Here is an 18,108-nt window from a genome sequence, read left to right as displayed (position 1 = left end):
TATAGAAACTAACGTTACCTTTATATTAAGGATAATTCTATACTATATTAATATATTATTAATCTAATATTAACTAAATAACTACTCTATTAAAGCTATCCCTTTAGCCTCTTAATTACTCCTTTTAATCTTATATTAAAACGATTTATTTACTAAGAAGTATATTATATAAGCGTTTATTAGTTTACTCTTAGGATTAGACTTATAGAGATCCTCTACTCTTAGCCCTTCTAAACTATTAGAATCCGAGCTCTTATTAAGTTCTATAACTATTAAGAATTAATAGTATCCTTTCTAATAATCCCTATATACTTCTTATATATATTTCTATTATTCTTTTAAATATTATTATTCTTTAAAAGAATACTTTATTAATTTATAATCTAACTTAGAATATATTTAGTATTTATAAGTTTTAAGAATTTAACGATTATTAATTCTATATATTAATTACTCTTTATAATCTCCTCTTCTATTAATTTAACGATATCCGCCTCTATTCCTATACTATCTATTAATATAAAAATACTTAAGTATTTTAGTATTCTCCTTTACCTTTTATATACTCTTAAGTTAAATAGATAATATATTAAAAGATCGCTCTAATCTTATTAATATAATCTTTAGCTCTAGGACGCTTTAAATTACTTTTAGAGTATTTATATAGAGGTAAATCTCTTCTTAATATATAAAGCTAAGTACTCTCTAGTACTATTAAAGTCTATCTAGAAGGATTTAGAGAACTTCTATTTATAGCTTTCTTATATTCTTAAGCTCTATAATAATAGAATCGAAGGTTATAGAGCTTTAATCTATATAGTATTAAGCTCTATTAATCTCTAAATTAAATTATTATTTAATCTTTAAATATATTTAGCGGATTCTTATACTTCTATTTATATATTCTAAGAAAAAAGCTTATATATATTTTAAAAGTATATTTAAGAAAAATATATAGAGCTATATATATTAGATTTATAAGAGTTTATATATATTAATAAAGATATATATTTTATTATCTAAGATATTATAAATCTCTCTAGAATAATTACTCTCTTTATTCTAAAATAATATAAATTATTTAATTATAGCTCTATTAATTAGTAAATTTATTAATTTATATAATAATAGAGTATAATATTAAGTTAGCGGATTTTAAGTATTATTTAAAGGTAAAATTCTATTTCTTTATAAATAAAGTATAATCTCTCGTTAATTAGATTACTTACTCTATTAATTAGATAACCCTAGAATTAGGGGTTACTAGGGATCTATCCCCCTTTATTTATAGGAGTTAGGTTTAAGGGAGTTATATAGTCTTTATAGGTTATTATTCATCGTCCTACTATTCTCGTTATTCTTTTATTCTTTAGAATAGTAAAACCTAGTTAATATTACTCGATTCTAATATATTAATATTAAGTATCTTTTCTTATAATAGTATTAGGATTAGCTTTTTTAAAGTTTTAATATTTACTATTCTAAGAAAAGGGATCTTACGATCTATAAAATATACTTTTAATATTCGAGAGATCGTTAAATTATAAAAATTAAAATCCTTTTTACTCTAATTTTAGAAATCCTTAATAAATACCTCTAAGAAGTAAACTCCCTTTATAATTTTATATATACTTATTACTTTAATAATCTATATATTCTTAAGATTAATAGATACTAAATCTAATAATCTAAGGAATTATAATTCTATTCCGTTTATAATAAAATCGATATCGAGATCCTTCTTAACCTTTTATATTAAGCGTCCTATATTAAAGTCCTTTAAGATAATATCGAACTCTTATTATAGTTTTTTAACGCTCTCTTACTCTATTACGGAGCTACTACTATAATTTAAGGAACTTATTATTATAAATTCTATTAAAGCTTTATTATAGCTAATTAACTATTCTATAAAGCTTCGTTTATTAGGTTTTATAGTTAATATTATAATTTAAATAGTAATCTTAGGTATAAGAGTCCTAAGATACTCGTAATAAACGGTACTCCTTTAGATTACGTAATAAAGGAATTCCTTATTACTAAGCTCTTATAAGAATCCTAAAATACTTATAAGTAAAATAATACTTTTATAATTACTTATAAAACGTAATCGATAAGCTTATATATAGTAAATATACTATTTATAGGATCGATCTTAACTTCTCTAGCTCTAACTATTCTATATTACGTTAAACGTAATACTAATTAGTATTAAGAGGGCTTTATTATTTATATAAACCCTAATTTATTACTTTAGCTATACCTAAGAGCTCTAAATACGTAAAGTAAGTAATATATATCTTCTATCCCCTTTTTTCCTATCTCTATAGATTATAATTACCCTCGTAAAGTAGATATACCTATTTAATTCACTGATCACGTAAGCTATAATTCACGTACTCTTAAGAGCTATGAATCCGCGGCCACGGTGATCACTAGGTCGGTAATCCCTCATCGGGATCACCGCCCTAGTGAATTCCCTAATATTAGTTCAACAACCACACTTAAACCCCTATCTCATATGTAATTCTTGTTGATTCTAATTCTGTGTTATATAGTAAAGAGCCGCCTGCTTGAATCTTATCTCATACAGTGCTATCAAGCGATGTTACATAATTGGCCCAGACGCCAATTCCGCTATTATATCTGGAGCACCCAGTCTGTACTGTTGTACCTGAGGTCGTTCTCATGTTCAAAGGGATGGCTCGAAACAATCATGACCTAGCCTCGAAGCCGCAATGAAGCGTCAGGCGGCTACGCCAGAAGAAATTACATGGATAAACGTCTAAACGCCGAAGAGCTTCAGTGGGGCCACGACCAACCACCCTAGAACAAGGACATCCAGTGCCTTGGCCACCTGCGTCGAGTCTTCAATGGCGCGATTGTACTCCTCGAGCATGGGAATCTTGGCCTTGGTGTTCCAGTACGAGCGCATGTAGAGGCTGATGCCGTACGAGCCGGCGGCGAGGACGAGAGCCCAGGCGGTGTTGCGGAAGACAAGCTTGCTAGGGGTGAAGAGCACGAAGCTCAGGCCGTTGTAGAGTGAGAAGAGGGACTGTTCGAGGCGTGTCAGCCACTCTGCACGCTGTGCAGATGAAATCACGAAGGATGCGACCGCAACGTACAAAGATGAAGCCGGCGCCAACGGTGTAGCGGGTATCCCAGAGCTGCTTCTTGGCGGTGCTGCTCCATTCGGCAGCCTTCTCGGCTGTCTGCTCATACTTTTGAAGCTTCGGGATGGACTGAGCCGAAAAGTAGACGGCGTAGCCGCTGGCTGCCGTGACCAGGAGGGTAACGATGTTGGAGATGAGGACCATTTTGCTTGCGTTAGAAGATAATTATTCGTCTTTGATGAATTGTTGGCGACGTGAAGCTGACGCGCCAATGTTTTGCGAGCCTGTGCGTTTTAACGGGAAGGAACTCGTGAAGAGACGATGATGTCATGCGCCGTTGTGACAGCTCACAGACACGTGCTAAAGCCGGATGACGATGGTCATGCACTCGCTTCACCACTGGTTAGTCTGATTGAAGTGTCGTGGCCCGATCTGGCATGTCCAGGTTCATCGCGTCTGCTGACGGCATCGTAGCAGCTGGTATCGAGCTTGCGGCGGAAACGCCATGATCCATCGCGCATTCCAAACGCGCTCCGTTGAGGCCATGGCTTTTGGTGGGCGGCCGACAACGAGGGGCACCTCCATCCATCTGTACGCGCTCGGCGCTCGGAGGATGATCGAATCCATCGGAGAATACTACTCCCGAGTGCACCTCGATTGACCGACCGTGTCACGCGAGCATAGGTACTCTGACGAATGCCCTCGAACCCAGTGCTCCCACGATGGGATGAGGGCCCGGTCAATCGCCAAGCACTCTTGTCATCAAAATAAGCTCATGAGCCGAACTCCGGGTTACAGATCAACGACGATTGATCCCCACCCATCCCTCCATCATGATGCCACGCATCCGAGAGAGAGGGAGAGAGAGAGAGAGCTTACATGTACATGATGAATCAATTTCGAGTTAGCATCGTCAAATGGATCGAAGGCTTGGTATTCCCGCGGAGGAGGAGACACAGGGGGTGGCTATGCCAGGTGAGCGGCGGGCACTAGGCGCCTTGAGGCAAGGAATCGCAGAGGGAAAACAAGACTTTTCAGCTGGAGGGTTCACCTGGCAGATGCGGAGGCGAGGTCAAACATGGGTCTCTGCTGCTCGAGCTCAAGGCACGTCACACCTGTGGACTGCTGTGGCCGCGCTATAGGCTTGAAATGCGGGGCTTGGCACCCTGACATGGACAGAGCCTGGTCAGTGAACATGCCCAAGATGCCCACCTGGGCAAGGTGCCTGCCCGAGATGCCCCTGCCTTGGTCTGACCTGCCCTGAACAACCAATGCGAGGAGGCTGGAACTGGAACATCGAGGCAGGACCAGCCCCGCGTTTGCCTGCCTGCCTGCCTGCCACCTGAGGTCCTTCCTGTGGTCCTGAGGTTCGGAGATCGAGGCAGTTAGGTACATGTCACGATGTACTCGTGCACCGCCACTGCCATTTAAAGACGATGGGGAGCTTTCCCCGCGCGTGCACTGCGCGGGCAGCACCTCTCTGCTCTCTTGCTCTGTGCTTCTTGCCTGCTCCGCCAGTCAGTCGCCCATCGACTCGATTCACTCTCTCGTGACCTATGTCGCGTTTGTGATCCCGCCATTGCGATCCATTGCCCTCGACCGACCCAATTGATCCATCGATAATTGACGAGACCCCGAACCACCACCGCCCACCATGTCGAACGGCCGCGGGTCCGAGCAGACGCCTCTGCTTCCCAGCCTCAACGTCGAAATCGCCCACGAAGGCGAGAGCGGCCGACAGGGTTTCCACATCAACCACTTCCTCGCCGTCCTCTGGCGCAGCTCGTGCACCGCTTCGAAGCTCGTCAACGTGCTCTGGCCTGTCGTCCCCGTTGCCCTCATCCTGCAGTTCTTCCCGGGACTGCACATCTGGAAGTTTGTCATTGCGTACATCGCCGTCATCCCTTCTGCCAACCTGCTGGGCTTTGCAGGCCAGGAGTTCGCGCGTAAGCTGCCCAAGGTCGCCGGCATCCTGATTGAGACGACATTCGGATCCATCATTGAGATTATTCTTTTCGTCGTCCTCATCGTCAAGCACGACGCGAGCGACCCCGAAGACAATGGCGACGAGGGTAACCTTGTCCCCATCATCCAGGCCGCCATTCTCGGCAGCATCCTGACGAACCTGCTCCTCTGCCTCGGTCTGTGCTTCTTCTTTGGCGGCCTGCGCGAGGCCACACAAAAGTTCCACAGCATCGTCTCCGAGGTCGGCAGCGGCCTCCTGCTCGTTGCCGCCTTCGGTCTCCTCATCCCGAGCGCCTTCTACTCGGCCCTCAAGTCTGAGGTCGTCCCGCTGCTGCCGGGCCTGCCAGGACCTCACGAGCCCTTCACCGAGCGAAAGCTCGAGGACGACGTGCTGAGCATCAGTCAGGCCACCTCCATCGCCCTCATCGTTGCCTTTTTCCTGTACATCTGGTACCAGGCCAGCAGCCAGCACAGCATCTTCGACGAGGTCATCGAGGCTGACGAGCACCGGGATGCGGATCGCGAAGCCGATGCCGAGAAGCCCAAGTTCACCATGACCGAGGCCCTCATCGCCATTACTATTGCCCTTGTGTTCGTGACGCTGCTCCTCATCTTCCTCGTCGAGGAGATTGAGCACGTCGTGGAGGCTGGCGTGCCCGACCAGTTCTTGGGTCTGATCCTGTTGCCTCTGGTCGAGAAGGCCGCTGAGCATCTGACGGCGATTGACGAGGCCTGGGGTGCGTTTTTCTTTCCCCCATGATCCTGCAGAACAGTACTGACGACTTTTCCAGACGGCGCCATCAACGTGGCTCTCTATCACTGCCTCGGCCCCTCGATTCAGACTGCCCTATTCAACGGCCCGCTTGTCGTCATTGTCGGCTGGGCCCTGGGTAAGCCCATGGACCTCAACTTTGAGATCTTCATGATTGCTCTGCTTGTCCTGTCGATCCTCGTCGTCGGCAACTTCCTTCGCGACGGCGAGTCTAACTGGCTCGAAGGCGCGCTGCTTGTGGTATGTTATTTTAGTGGTTGCTGGACCGATGACCTGCAGAAGCTGATATTGGCCCACAGATTGTCTACGTCATCATCGCATGCCTGCTGGTACTACCTAACCGACGTCGCGGACTCGAACGGCCTGCAGCCACGGAGCTGGTTAATGTAACCATGAGCGTCGACCAGCTGAAGCAGCTGCAGCAGCTTCTCACGCCAAGCTCGAGTAAGAGCCCTCTTGGTTATCTCCAATCGAGCACGATTCGCCTCGCGACTGTCCGCGGAGACTAGTCTCAAACCTTGTGTCGTTGTTGTGTAAATTCTGGAGGGGATGGGTGTCAGGGTATGACAAGAGCACAAAATTGGCCATGCTAGCATATCTTCAGGTTGGGTTTTCCGTCACTTTACTCACTATCTGACTATATCTGTACCATTGTTAGCTACGAATACAAGCATCACGTCATATTGGAACACCGCAAGAACACAATTGATCACCCGTTTGGGAAAGGCATGGAAGAGATGCAGAGTCTGGCGTGGCTTGACAGATAGGTATAGTACTTCATTATCGTCTAACTCGAGTAACACACCGGCCTACCAGGCACACACACAAGAGCTGCCAGTCTCGCATCAAACTACACATCCTGTACACGGGCGGCACGCTTATTCCTCGCACGTGTCGTCAGTCTCGGAGGGCTGGGGGGCGCTCGAGACGGCGCTCGAGACGGGGGGCTCGACAGTGGTCGTGGCGACGGCGGTCGAGGTGATGGTCGTCGTGGCGCCGGTCGGGGTGGGCAGGCACGAGCAAGCGGAGGAGACGCGGGAGATGACGTTCTGGCCGCAGGCGGACGAGGCGTAGCTGGGGACGACCTTGACGTCAGCCTCCCAGCCGTCGAGGAAGCCGGCGCAGAACTCCTGCGATTCCTCGAGGCGGCCGGCGACCGAGTTGGCGCCGCAGGGCGCGCAGGCAGTTGTCGGCGTTGCACGTCTTGGGCTTGCACTTCTCGCGCTTGGTCACCTTGACGAGGTAGCCGCCGCGCTCGATGGTGTTGATCCAGACGTAGCCCGAGGGGAACTCGGCGTACGAGGACCACGAGCCGACAAAGGCCGGGTTGCCGCCGCCGGGGGCCGAGTCGTCCTCGGGGTAAATGTCAAAGTAGGCGACCTCGCAGACCGAGTCGCCGGTGGGGTCCTCGGGGATGGACGACACGTCGTAGACGCGCAGGCCGGCGCCGTAGTTGGACTGGTAGACGAGGCCGTCGTACTTGTTGACGTACTGGTTGTGGTCGACGGAGCGGACCGTGCCCTTGTAGAGACCCGTCTGCTTGGGCGCCTCGAGGTCCGAGATGTCCCAGATGTAGGTGACGGGGTAGCCGTCGATGGCGGGCCCGACGTGGGGGCCGGTGCGGCCGACCTCATCGTACTCGTCGTCGAGGATCAGGTACTGCTGCCACTTCTTGTCAAGGACGGCGCCCTGGTGGGTGTACTGGACGCCCGTGTAGCTGGTGATCGAGACGATCAGGGGCTTGGACTTGTCGGTGACGTCGTAGATGGTCAGCGAGTCCTCGTTGTAGGCGTAGCAGATGTCGCGGCCGTCGTAGCGCGAGTCGGGGCCACGGTAGATGAGGCACTCAGCCTGCGAAGGGGGGTTAGCAAGACGGCAATCACAGCAGCCTAGGGGGCGAGGTGACTCACGTCGTGGACGTAGCCGTCGTCCTTGGCAATGCCGAGCTTGACGGGCTTGGAGGGGTCCTTCAAGTCGAAGAAGATGAAGCCGCCGAGGGCGCTCTCGTTGCGCGGGCGCGAGCCGACCGAGGCGCCGTAGCCGGCCTCCTCGTTGATGACGACGTTGTGAGACGAGCCGATGGGCAGGTCGTTGAACCAACCGGTGAGGTCGGCCTTGCCGAAGCGGACGGGCTTGTCGCCAGCCTTGAGCTCAATGTCGAGCAGCTTGGTGAGGTCGAAGATCTGGACGCCGTGGCCCTCGAGCTCGGAGCCGACGACAATGTAGTTCTTGTAGCGGCGGACCTCCTTCCACAGGGAGCGCGCGGCGGCGGGCACGACGGCCGGCAGGAAGCCGAGCACCTTGATCTTGCCCTCGGGCAGGATCTCGATGAACGAGGTGCCGTCGTACTGGCCGTTGGCGACGAACTCACGGCCCGACTCCTCGTGGACCCAGCCCCACGAGCCCGAGCCGGTGCGGAGCTGCACGTCCGAGCCGGGGGAGCCGAGCTCGGCGTGGTTGACAAAGTCGTAGAGGTCGATGTTCTTGCACCGGAAGGTGTGGAGGGGGTCCCCCTTGACGGCCTCGGCCTTGCCGTTGACACACTTGGTGTAGTTGAGGCGGGGCCACTTGGTCGAGTCGAGCAGACCGGCGGCCTGTTCGCCCTGCCAGAAGGAGAGCTTCTCGGCCATGATGTGCTCGTGGAGCGCGCCATTGTCGTAGAACTCTGTGTCGAGGGTTAGTCTCGCAGGCCCATAAGAAGCTGACCACACCAGAGGCACCACAAGAGAGGCAGTCTCTTACCAGCAGCGAGGGCCTCGTCCTTGGCAATCTCCTTGCCGATGACGGCAGAGGCAGCGGTCAGGACCGCGCCAGCAATGGTGTTGTAGCGCATGGTGAGGGTTGAGGGTTGACCTTGCGGAGGGCTTGTCTGGTGGTCGGAGGGGGTGAGGGGGCAAGAGCAGCGCGAGATTCGAGGAGCGCAGATCCTCCGATATTTATGAGAAAGCTCTCCTTCCCTCCGCTTGGCTGGTGATGCCTAGAAACGGGAGGGGGGGGGGGTGTGGGAAGGGGAGGGCTCCATTGCACGCTCATGCCTGTCGGGAGGACCCAGGCGCGAGAAGCTCAATCTGGCAGCTCCCAAGGTGGGATTATCCAAAGTCCCCCGCCCACCCGTCCACCTCCGGTCCTGGGTTTTGCTCTGCGGGTGCCTGTGTGTCTGTGGTGACTGTCTGTTTGTGTGTGTGTGCGTGTGTGTGTTGGGTCGGCGGCGGCGATGTCGACATGGGATATCGCCAAGAATACCACGCCGCTATGGACGGATGGGGTAGGAGGGAAACGGCTTGGCGCGTTAGCTCACATGGTACCACGCATGGGCAGAATCGCATTGGCAAATCAACAGAGGCTTATGTGCGGATGGCTAACTGCTTAGTCTCCGCTCCCCGCCCTGTGCCTGCGTCGCCTCTATTCCGCGTGGAACAACTCGAGAAGGTGGGCGTTTGCGCCATGCCGGCCCTGTCGACATGGCAATGAGGCGGGGGGAGCCCGGCCAGGGCTTGGGGGGGGCGTCGTGGCGAAAGGGGCAAGAGACGAGAGATCACCATGTTCTGGGCCGGCGTTGTTCCCCTCTTCTGCTCTGTTTCCTATGCAGTAGGCAGGGTATGGGGAGGAGGCCGAGATACCCTTGTTTTTAAGCATGATGCCTAGTCTGTGGATCATCATTTTATCAATCAGCACGCCCTTTGGGGTCGCTTGTTGTTCTTCGTCTCCGCTGGGTTGCTATCCCCGGCCTACCCGAGTGTCCTCGAATTTGTTTGTCTACCTCTAGACGACCTGTTGTTGAGTGTTGTGGCACTCATGATGATCTGACTCTTCACAAAGAAATCTGTCTACTCTCCAATACTCGGGTATTCATCGTGAGCCGTGAAACAGCATCATCATTCAGAACAATCACCTGGTCAGTCGAAATAACGCCCAGCCGGTAGACCAGCCGACACCCGACCGACAACCCAGTCGGTCGACTCCTCCAGCGAGCTCGCCATCGCCTCCTCATCGCGACCAATAATGACGTGAGGCTCATCGCGGGTCCCCTTTCCAAGCCGTCGTCGGCCCTCTGCTGCCTCTCGCTCACCTGCCCGTTTTGCCGCTTGAGCGCCACTCCGACGGTTGCCCGCGAATGACGAGATCCCACATCCTGGTGACCGCAATCGAGCTGCCGGAATCTGCTTGGTGCCGATTTGCTGTGCCCGCACTTCGACCCCTGTCGCTGTCATGTGCTGGGGCCGCCCGCCGTCTGTGCAATCTTATCGGTACTGTTTATCTCGAGCTCGACCGATGTCTGCCAGTCGGCATGCAGTGAAAAGTGGGTGTCATGTGTTTGTCTGTGTCCGCCGTCCCAAGTCAACGGCCCTCAAGGTTGGCGGACCTGGAGTTTAGCCGCCTGTCATGTTCGTCGCATCTTTCGGCGTCTCCCCCTCCCCCTTCTTCTGGAAGCGATCGCCAGCGGTTTACTACGCTGTTCACGGCTTCTTTCACCATATTTGCCCCTGAGGACTCATTTGGCATTCTCACTTTCGAGGGCAATGCTACCTGACAAGACCACGGCCTTCGTCAACACTGGCATCTTCAGAAATACGACTACCAGCGCAAAAGGCATCTTGGGCCTTCTCTCAGCGTCGGTTCGACCACGCGATTTCATGCTTCCCTACAACAACTTGTGTAATCATGTCGACTACTCTTCAACAGGCCAGAGAGTCAGAAATGGAAGTGTTCCCCCCTTGCACAAGACTGTACCTGTCCCAATCCCCATACCGGTGAATTACCGTCCACGCTGTAATGAGGCCACTTCGACGGCATAGGAACGGCTGCCGTATCCTTCCTTCGGCGCACGAGGAAAGCTCCCTCTCTTCGCCGCTGACCCCGCGTCTCACGCTGCGCCAGACTTGGCAGGCGGCAGTAAGGTGGCACGGCCCGTAAGAATTTCCGCTTAAGAGGCTGCGCGGCGCAAGCCGTCCAATCGCCGTGGGCAGCATCTGTATCTGCCGGCCGGGCCGTTGTCTTGCGGCGCCTCCACCAGCCGGAGCCCCCGGCCGAAGGTTATCCGGAGGCCCGGTTGCGCTTCTTCCAAGTAAATGCTAACAATTATCGGCCAAGGTGGACCCCGAGCTCCTCTTCTCCATGACACATGGCGCTGCCGTATAGTGACGCCGTATCTTACAGACCTAGTCCAGTGCTTCGTGTTTGTCAGTAATACTTGATGAAACTATTATGGCGCGGCCACCATGAATCTGACAGTATTAGGTTCTTGTTCATGTTGTATCTCTGGATTGGTTCGATTACGGCCGGACAACAGGACTGATATGGCTCTTCCTCAGAATAGCCGACCCTCCGCCGAGTCGCACCAAAGCCTGTCGCTGGAGGTTTTGCCCTGCATGCCGCTCCATCATTAGGTGTCGCCACACCTCCCGCCATTCTCTTCTAGCACAGACACGACATTGAGAATGGTATTGGAAGGCGGAGATGGTGTGCACCTCCTTCCACTCGTTGGCCAACCTTTCGTCAGGGGCCAATGAGATATGCATGAATGTGGTATTCAGCTCCGTAGGAAGACTGCTAAGCCAACTGCTTCCACGTATTCCCGGCTGTTGGATATGTCCGTCACACGTGCTAGTTGGACCTCCTAAGGGGGAAACCAGTGACGGCACCAACGACGCGCAATCAATTCAAGTAGACTCTATGGCTATCTACCTTTGTTGGGAAGATGATTCTGACTCGGAGGGTCACAGACCTGCTTCTGACGCCAGTTCTCACGTCAGTTCCAGTACTTCGTCAAGGTACTCAAGCTTTTCTTACATGTCCAGTAGCCTACACTGGCTGCATGTAAGTGGGAAGAAGGGGAACCGTTGAGCACGTTACACATGCCACTCGGTTGTGCTGCCGTCCTTAATTCGGTTGATAACAGCGACCAGAGCTACTTTGCTTCACAATATAGGCAACACAAGCCAGCAAACGACTTGCATCAGTCTAGTACCATGGTAGTTGAGTACTCGCCGATATGTGGCGAACCTTACCACTTCCCCCCTGCACACGGCTAGCATAACTGACGTCAAACACTTGTTGTCCTGGAACTGGATCGAAGCACTCAAAGTAACACCTGCGATCGCTGACCCGGGTAGCCCACCTTAGGGACCCTCCAAGGCCGACGTCACATCAACCGTTGCAGAAAGACTCTGGGCTGAGTTAAACCTCTCAGAGTGCAGCTCCCCGCCCCGCCAGTCGCCTGGAGCCTTTGTTTGCGCGTTGCTTATCCTTTTACGAATCCCTTCTTCGACCTTAGATTAAGGGATATCGTCACCGGCCGAAACGTGATCCGCAAGCTCCCTCCATTTGTTAATCCCAGTACAGCAACAAATACACTGATGCCCTTCATATGACGATGGAGGTCGTTGGCGCGCCTGAGCTATTTGGTCGCTAGGGAACCAAAACGACCGAGCTAATCGGCCCAGTGAGCACAAGGGCTTCGGTCACAATTTCGAAAAGACGTACACCGACAGCCAAGTCAGCGGCATCATCGGGCATCGTCAAATCATTTTCTTACAATTCTGGGGTTTGGGTTTTGCCGTCCGTCATGAAACGTACAGCTACCTTGCCACGGCGCCGACCCCTTCTTCTTCTGGTGGCAGGGAAGACCTGGACTGAGGTCTATCCGGCGCCCTGTTGTCTCTCTCCACGTCTCCGACTGCTAGCATGCCTGCCACCAAAGTTGCCGTGACAAAGTTGACGATCCGCAGCGAGGGCAAGATGGTGTCCCTCGGGTCGACCATCGAGATCACGACCATGACTGTGCGCAAGCCGATCGAGGTCAGAGAAGTCGTGAAGCAACTCTGGACCTTACAGACGCCCAAACTCGTGCCTACCATTACAATGGTCTGCTCCAGTCGCTGCCGATGGTGGAAGATGTGGCGGCCGCAATCCTCCGTTGGGAGAAAGAGAACCAGAAGGGCCTGGCAAAGTTGGCCGTACTCACCCGGTCAGCTTGTCAACGTGGCCAGTGAACTCGGGGGCGAGGTCGTTATGAGCTACGGTGATAGGAGGGCAAGCTCGTAGTTCGCAAGGGCGATGGAAACGAAACACTACCGGACGATCTTTCGATCCACTGAGACGGCACGCCAGCTCAACACAATGGTGCGTTTGGTGAGCCCTTCCTCACTCGGGTATGTTCAAGGGTCACCAAACAATGACCATGCAGGCGATGACGGCAGAGACCACGACGGACTCAGTCCAACAAGCCGGTGCTGATCCTGGATATGTACCGAGCCAGACAATGCCAAAGCTCGCCAGCGTGCTTTTTTCTCGACATTGTTGTACACGGCGTGCAAACCGGATTGTCCCACATCTTCTGCCGCTTCCCCTGGTATCTGGCCGACTTCGGTATCCTGTGCTACAGCCTCACTCCACACGGCGCTGACGTGGCCAAGCAGAGACGTGTTCAGGGCGTGGTGACGGGCTTGAAGAGTGGCGACGACGATAACGACCACGGGTCGCGAACAAGCAGCCCGCGATGCTGCGTTCGTCTTGGTCCATCTGTTCGTCCTCGGAGAATTCACGTCGCCATTCCTCGATGCTGCAACGGCTGCGCTGTATCGTTTCCCACGACCGGCAGTTCGGGTATGGAAACCCGTGACATGGTCCGCGAGGCGTTGGAGTCGAACTTGATGGTATCGTGTAAACAGAGGGTGGGCTAGGAGATGTAGGGTTCTGGGATTGATTCGGACTGGTCGGACTGAGCGACTCGCCCAAACGCACTCCTGCAAGAGGATGTCTAGTCTGACGGCGCCCATGCTCGACAGCTCACGGAGCATCTCGGACCGCAGTCGATTCCGTCGATCTCTCATGCTGACAGCCAACGACGTTGGGTTCGAATCCCCCGACCCAATGCATGAAGATGGCGAACGGGTCCCTCGGCGAATCCGCTATCCCCGAGCGGCGGCGGGAAAATCTCCTGGTGACTGAACGAAACGCAATGCATCGTCCGATCTACGGACGCTACCAAGCAGCCAGACGAATGGCCTTGAAAAACACCACGCGCATTGCACAGCAAAATGGAGCTCGCCAAATGGCAGGTCGGAACCGAGGAGGGGGCTGACTCACTCACCGGGGACAGGGGCCGGCCAGGCTTTCCTCCCACTGAGAAACTGAGAAGCTGCTGAAGGCCACTGGAGAGGGGGGCGGGGGGGGGGCGGGCTGAACCCAATCAACCCCCGCAGCCCTACCACCACGAACCCATACGGCACCAAGTCGCGAGCGGCATTGGGCGTCGAACCTGCCCTGCCGTTAGCCTCGCAGCCAAAATGCGCGCGCTGTCACGGCAAGCACGGGTGCCTTGTCCTCCAGCGCGTCGACTCATTGGACGCCACATGGCCCATCACCTGATGACGTCGAACAACCTGCACTACTTGGAGGGTAGCTCGATCAGGTTGGGTGGTGGCCTGACCCACACGCCTGCCGCGAAACCGAGCCTGCCCGCCGCACCTGCCCGCCTACCACCTGCTTCCCGCTTCCTGCCACATGCTTCCTGCCTACTATTCGAATCTTACGATGAATGGTGACAGGAAGCGCCATGTACCGGATGGTCATGGCAAGCGCAAGTGCAGTGCCAGTGCCAAGATGGGCAGCATGTGCAGGCAGGTACTTCCGACACTTCCGACCATCGGCCGTCGATCGTTGATGAGATGGCAGCCCGTTCAGTCCCTACCTAGGTACCTTGGGTAAGCTACCGTATCTTACCTACCTAGGTAGGCTACCAGTGGTAGGTAGCAAGAAAGGCCGTTCAACAGATATCATCACGCGAGCCCGCCGTTTCGCTCTGCCTCGTGATCTGCCCCCCCCAGCCCTGCCAAACTCAAAACCCCGTGGCCAGCCCGTCGACCTAGCCCCAAGGCGAACCTTAACCTAACGAGCTGCCGTGCCCGAGATAGCTCACCGTCTTCGGCTGCTTTTTTTTTGTTTTTCGTTTCTGGACGCTGCTCTTGACCTTTCAAGACCTATCCTCCACATCACGCGCCGCGCTCCTAACCCCGCCAGACGAGTCCTCACAACCGATCGCCACAATGGACGAGAAGAAGCAGAACCACCGAGGTACCGCTCGCCCTCTCGCGATCCTCACATCATTCCAGCGCCGCCCACTCACATGCCCCACAGCCTCGTCCCTGTCCGCCTCCTCGCCCTCCTTCTCTTGGGCCAACGAGCGCCCGTCCAACACACCCCAGATCACGACCTCGGACCTCGCCGTCTTCGGTGCTCTGCTGCTCCTGCAGTCGCTCACCTCATACAGCCTCTTCGTCATCTACCGCGGCTACGAGGGCTGGGGTCAGACCAAGGGCGTCGACAGGGCCTGGATCGTCCTCGGCGGCGTGCAGTCTGTCGTCTCGGTCGTGCTCATTGGGAGCTTCTTCCGCCTCGTGTTTGCGCGCTGGAGGAACCGCATCGAGTAGGGCTCGCGGCGACGCCGAACGGACACCACGAAGGAGCTCTGACCCTTTTTCTTTCTCGTTTTTTCTCTTTCCATGCGTGAGGGCGGTAGCGTCAACCTCGGTTGGAGAGCAGCCGGAGGCCAGACGGGAAGATTAATATGTGGTGGCAGGAGGATGAGGTTATGCTCCGGAGACGCATGAGCGTCGCTTGGTCTTCGCTTGGTCTTTCTATTTCTTCGTATACCCTTTTCCTTGGTCGCGTTACTTGGTTCTGTGCTGCAAGCTGATCATGGGCAGCGATGGGATGCACGTTGACAGGCGCGTTTCTACTCTGACTGGTCTTGAGTGCCAAGGTATCGCCATACACTCTTATCAAATTTCTTCATAGCTCAATCTTTGTCAGACACCTCCTTCATACAGGTCGCTTCATATTATGGGGCCCTTCCCCCGAACCATATTTACATCACATGGCCGTATATCTATGCGACATATTCTTCAAAGAAAAAGTAACAAGCCTCTGTTGAGTGGCATTGGTGCCTCAGAAGCGTTCAAGCCTACCAAAACATTTCTTTCGTCGCCGTCAGTCCTTGAACGGGCCTAGAGCCTTCTGATTGCTAATAAGATAAGGACTGCGTCAGCTTGTTAAGGCAACCCAGTAGTGACTCAGAAGAGCATGATGCTTATGAATGCAGACAGATATGTTACGTGTACGAGTCCGATTCAGTACCTCGGTCGTCTCAGCGGTCCTCGCTGTCCACGTCACGGCTCTTCCCGCGGCGTCAGAAGCAACCCTGTTGCAACACGACCACGAAACCATGCCCAAAGAACCGGATAGACGATGGCGTACGAGAGCGCATAGGATGTTCGCCCTGCGGCGCCGACAAGACTCTGCTTGGGACAAGAAATTTTTGTCCCTACTATCAGCAGACACCATACCATCAGACAGATTCCACAGTTGAGCTTTACGGCAGAGGACCGGAAACTTCCGCTTCACGCGCCAAGACGTCTTCGTCGACGGGCTGATGCGGAGAATCCCATTGCTTTAGCTGTGGATACGCCCCAGAGCAGGACACAAATGTCGATGAGCGCTCCAACAAGATGAGGAGGAAGTCTCCGTGGCTCAAAATATTCACCTAGATCGAAATAAAGCTCGACACAGGGCCGGATCGTCTCCGTTTACTGAGCATGCCCAAGCTACAAATACTCACGGGTCAAATTGATTGGCCGACGTCATGGCTGTCATCAGGTTGCATTAGCGCCGTGAGTTCAGCGACATGCTATAAACGCCATCGGAGGGGTAGCGCTTTGTGAACCTGGGTGGAGAAGGGGTTATGACCGGAGTTAAGGAGCTTCAATGTCATCAAGTCGCTTTGGTAGCATCAAGTTGCAATGGGGAGCATTCAGGACACATCGATGGCAGGTATAAAGATGGTCACTTTTGGAATTCGAGGAGCTTCATAGCCACAGTAATCCTCACTCAGAGTTCACTTACTACACTCCTATACCCACTTCAAAGATGTCCTTCTTTGCTTCACCCTCCAAACCCAAGACTTCCCTCGGCTGGCATCGCCCCTTGAGCCCTACAGCCGGCGTCAAGGTCAGCCCGATCGCCCTGGGCGGCATCTCCATCGGAAACTCATGGAGCGAGCTCTTCGGCACGAGCACCGACGCGTTTGGCCTTCTCGACGCCTTCTACGATCTCGGCGGCAACTTCATCGACACGGCAAGCAGCTACAATGGAGAAGAGTCAGAACAGCTCATTGGTGAATGGATGGAGAAGCGTGGCGTGCGCGACCAGATGGTCATCGCGACCAAGTTTACGTCCGTATACCGATACCACAACCGCGAGGGCGAGCCGATACAGAGCAACTTTACCGGCGCATCGGCCAAGAGCATGCACCTCTCGGTCAAGGCCAGCCTGAAGAAGCTGCGGACTGACTACATTGACGTGCTGTACTTGCACTGGTGGGACTTTTCGACGTCGGTCGAGGAGGTCATGACGCACCTGCACGCCCTCGTCATGGCGAGGCAGGTGCTGTATCTGGGCGTATCGGACACGCCGGCGTGGATCGTCGTCAAGGCCAACGAGTTTGCGCGCCGCAACGGGCTGACGCCCTTCTCCGTGTACCAGGGCCGCTGGAATGCGGCGTTCCGCGACATGGAGGCCGAGATCATCCCCATGTGCGAAGACCAGGGCATGGGCATCGTGTCCTGGGCGTCGCTGGGCGGCGGACAGCTGACGACGGCGGCACAGCGCCAGGCCATGGCCGACGACGACGAGGCGCCCAAGGGCTACGGCCCCAATAGCTTCGACGTGCCCGTGTCCGAAGTCATCGAGCGCTTGGCCCGGGAGAAGAACGTCACCTTCCAGCAGGTCGCGCTGGCCTACCTCTTCCACCAGTCGACCTACGTTTTCCCCATTGTGGGCGTGCAGTCGGTCGAGCATATCAAGGCCATCCCTGCCGCGATCGAGGTCGAGCTGTCCAAGGAGGATATCGGGGACTTACACGCTGCCGCGGCCTTTAACCCGCTGTTCCCGAACACGTTCCTCTTTGACAAGGATCCTTACAGCACCAAGCTCACTTTTGCCCACCAAACTCATTTGCAGATGACGACTTGGTTGGATGCACCCTCCAAGGATGATGTACGTTATACTTCCCCTTTGAGCATGAGATTGTTGTTGACCAGATAGAAATTCGTGGCAAGGCATCGATGAGTACAGACCGGCTGTAGTTGTGGGGCTTGAATGAGGCAAATAGCAGGCTTGGAATTCGATGACATGACCTTTGGATATAGAAATGCCGTGATGTTCATAATTTGATCAATATTTCGTATCAAAACTGATGCC

General features: G+C 52.8%; 7 protein-coding genes across 7 annotated transcripts in view; 4 read left to right on the top strand and 3 right to left on the bottom strand.

Moving 5' to 3' along the window:
• VDBG_01218 (hypothetical protein) overlaps nt 1-3,369 on the bottom strand; it is a gene marked incomplete at both ends in the record, with an annotated part of 7,769 nt that extends 4,400 nt beyond the window's left edge. The window contains 2 exons of the mRNA XM_003009489.1: nt 1-3,055; nt 3,126-3,369. The exon at nt 1-3,055 is cut by the window's left edge and continues 4,400 nt beyond it. Coding sequence (XP_003009535.1) covers nt 2,786-3,055; nt 3,126-3,317 — 462 coding nt within the window. The remainder of the gene's footprint in view (nt 3,056-3,125) is intronic.
• Nucleotides 3,370-4,767: 1,398 nt separating this feature from the next.
• On the top strand, nt 4,768-6,359 carry VDBG_01217 (vacuolar calcium ion transporter; the record flags this gene model as incomplete). Its single annotated transcript, XM_003009488.1, has 3 exons — nt 4,768-5,815; nt 5,870-6,090; nt 6,150-6,359. 3 exons carry the CDS (start codon nt 4,768-4,770, stop codon nt 6,357-6,359), a joined length of 1,479 nt encoding a protein of 492 aa, XP_003009534.1.
• A 583-nt stretch (nt 6,360-6,942) lies between these two features.
• VDBG_01216 (conserved hypothetical protein) lies at nt 6,943-8,683 on the bottom strand (the record flags this gene model as incomplete). Its single annotated transcript, XM_003009487.1, has 3 exons — nt 6,943-7,701; nt 7,761-8,515; nt 8,593-8,683. 3 exons carry the CDS (start codon nt 8,681-8,683, stop codon nt 6,943-6,945), a joined length of 1,605 nt encoding a protein of 534 aa, XP_003009533.1.
• Nucleotides 8,684-9,514: 831 nt separating this feature from the next.
• Nucleotides 9,515-10,444, bottom strand: VDBG_01215 (predicted protein; the record flags this gene model as incomplete). Its single annotated transcript, XM_003009486.1, has 3 exons — nt 9,515-9,621; nt 9,920-10,081; nt 10,360-10,444. 3 exons carry the CDS (start codon nt 10,442-10,444, stop codon nt 9,515-9,517), a joined length of 354 nt encoding a protein of 117 aa, XP_003009532.1.
• A 2,090-nt stretch (nt 10,445-12,534) lies between these two features.
• VDBG_01214 (conserved hypothetical protein) lies at nt 12,535-13,532 on the top strand (the record flags this gene model as incomplete). Its single annotated transcript, XM_003009485.1, has 3 exons — nt 12,535-12,648; nt 12,726-12,817; nt 13,235-13,532. 3 exons carry the CDS (start codon nt 12,535-12,537, stop codon nt 13,530-13,532), a joined length of 504 nt encoding a protein of 167 aa, XP_003009531.1.
• A 1,320-nt stretch (nt 13,533-14,852) lies between these two features.
• VDBG_01213 (predicted protein) lies at nt 14,853-15,518 on the top strand (the record flags this gene model as incomplete). The annotated part of the gene is made up of 2 exons (XM_003009484.1): nt 14,853-14,925; nt 14,989-15,518. The coding sequence occupies 2 exons, from the start codon at nt 14,898-14,900 to the stop codon at nt 15,279-15,281; spliced, it is 321 nt and encodes a 106-aa protein (XP_003009530.1).
• A 1,258-nt stretch (nt 15,519-16,776) lies between these two features.
• Nucleotides 16,777-18,043, top strand: VDBG_01212 (norsolorinic acid reductase; the record flags this gene model as incomplete). Its single annotated transcript, XM_003009483.1, has 2 exons — nt 16,777-17,904; nt 18,020-18,043. 2 exons carry the CDS (start codon nt 16,777-16,779, stop codon nt 18,041-18,043), a joined length of 1,152 nt encoding a protein of 383 aa, XP_003009529.1.
• Between the last annotated feature and the right edge of the window lie 65 nt (nt 18,044-18,108).

This window comes from Verticillium alfalfae, genomic scaffold (assembly GCF_000150825.1).
Source record: "Verticillium alfalfae VaMs.102 supercont1.1 genomic scaffold, whole genome shotgun sequence".
NCBI lineage: Eukaryota > Fungi > Ascomycota > Sordariomycetes > Glomerellales > Plectosphaerellaceae > Verticillium > Verticillium alfalfae.
The sequence above is the reverse complement of the archived record's forward strand: the minus strand, read 5'-3'. Positions and strand labels throughout refer to the sequence as shown.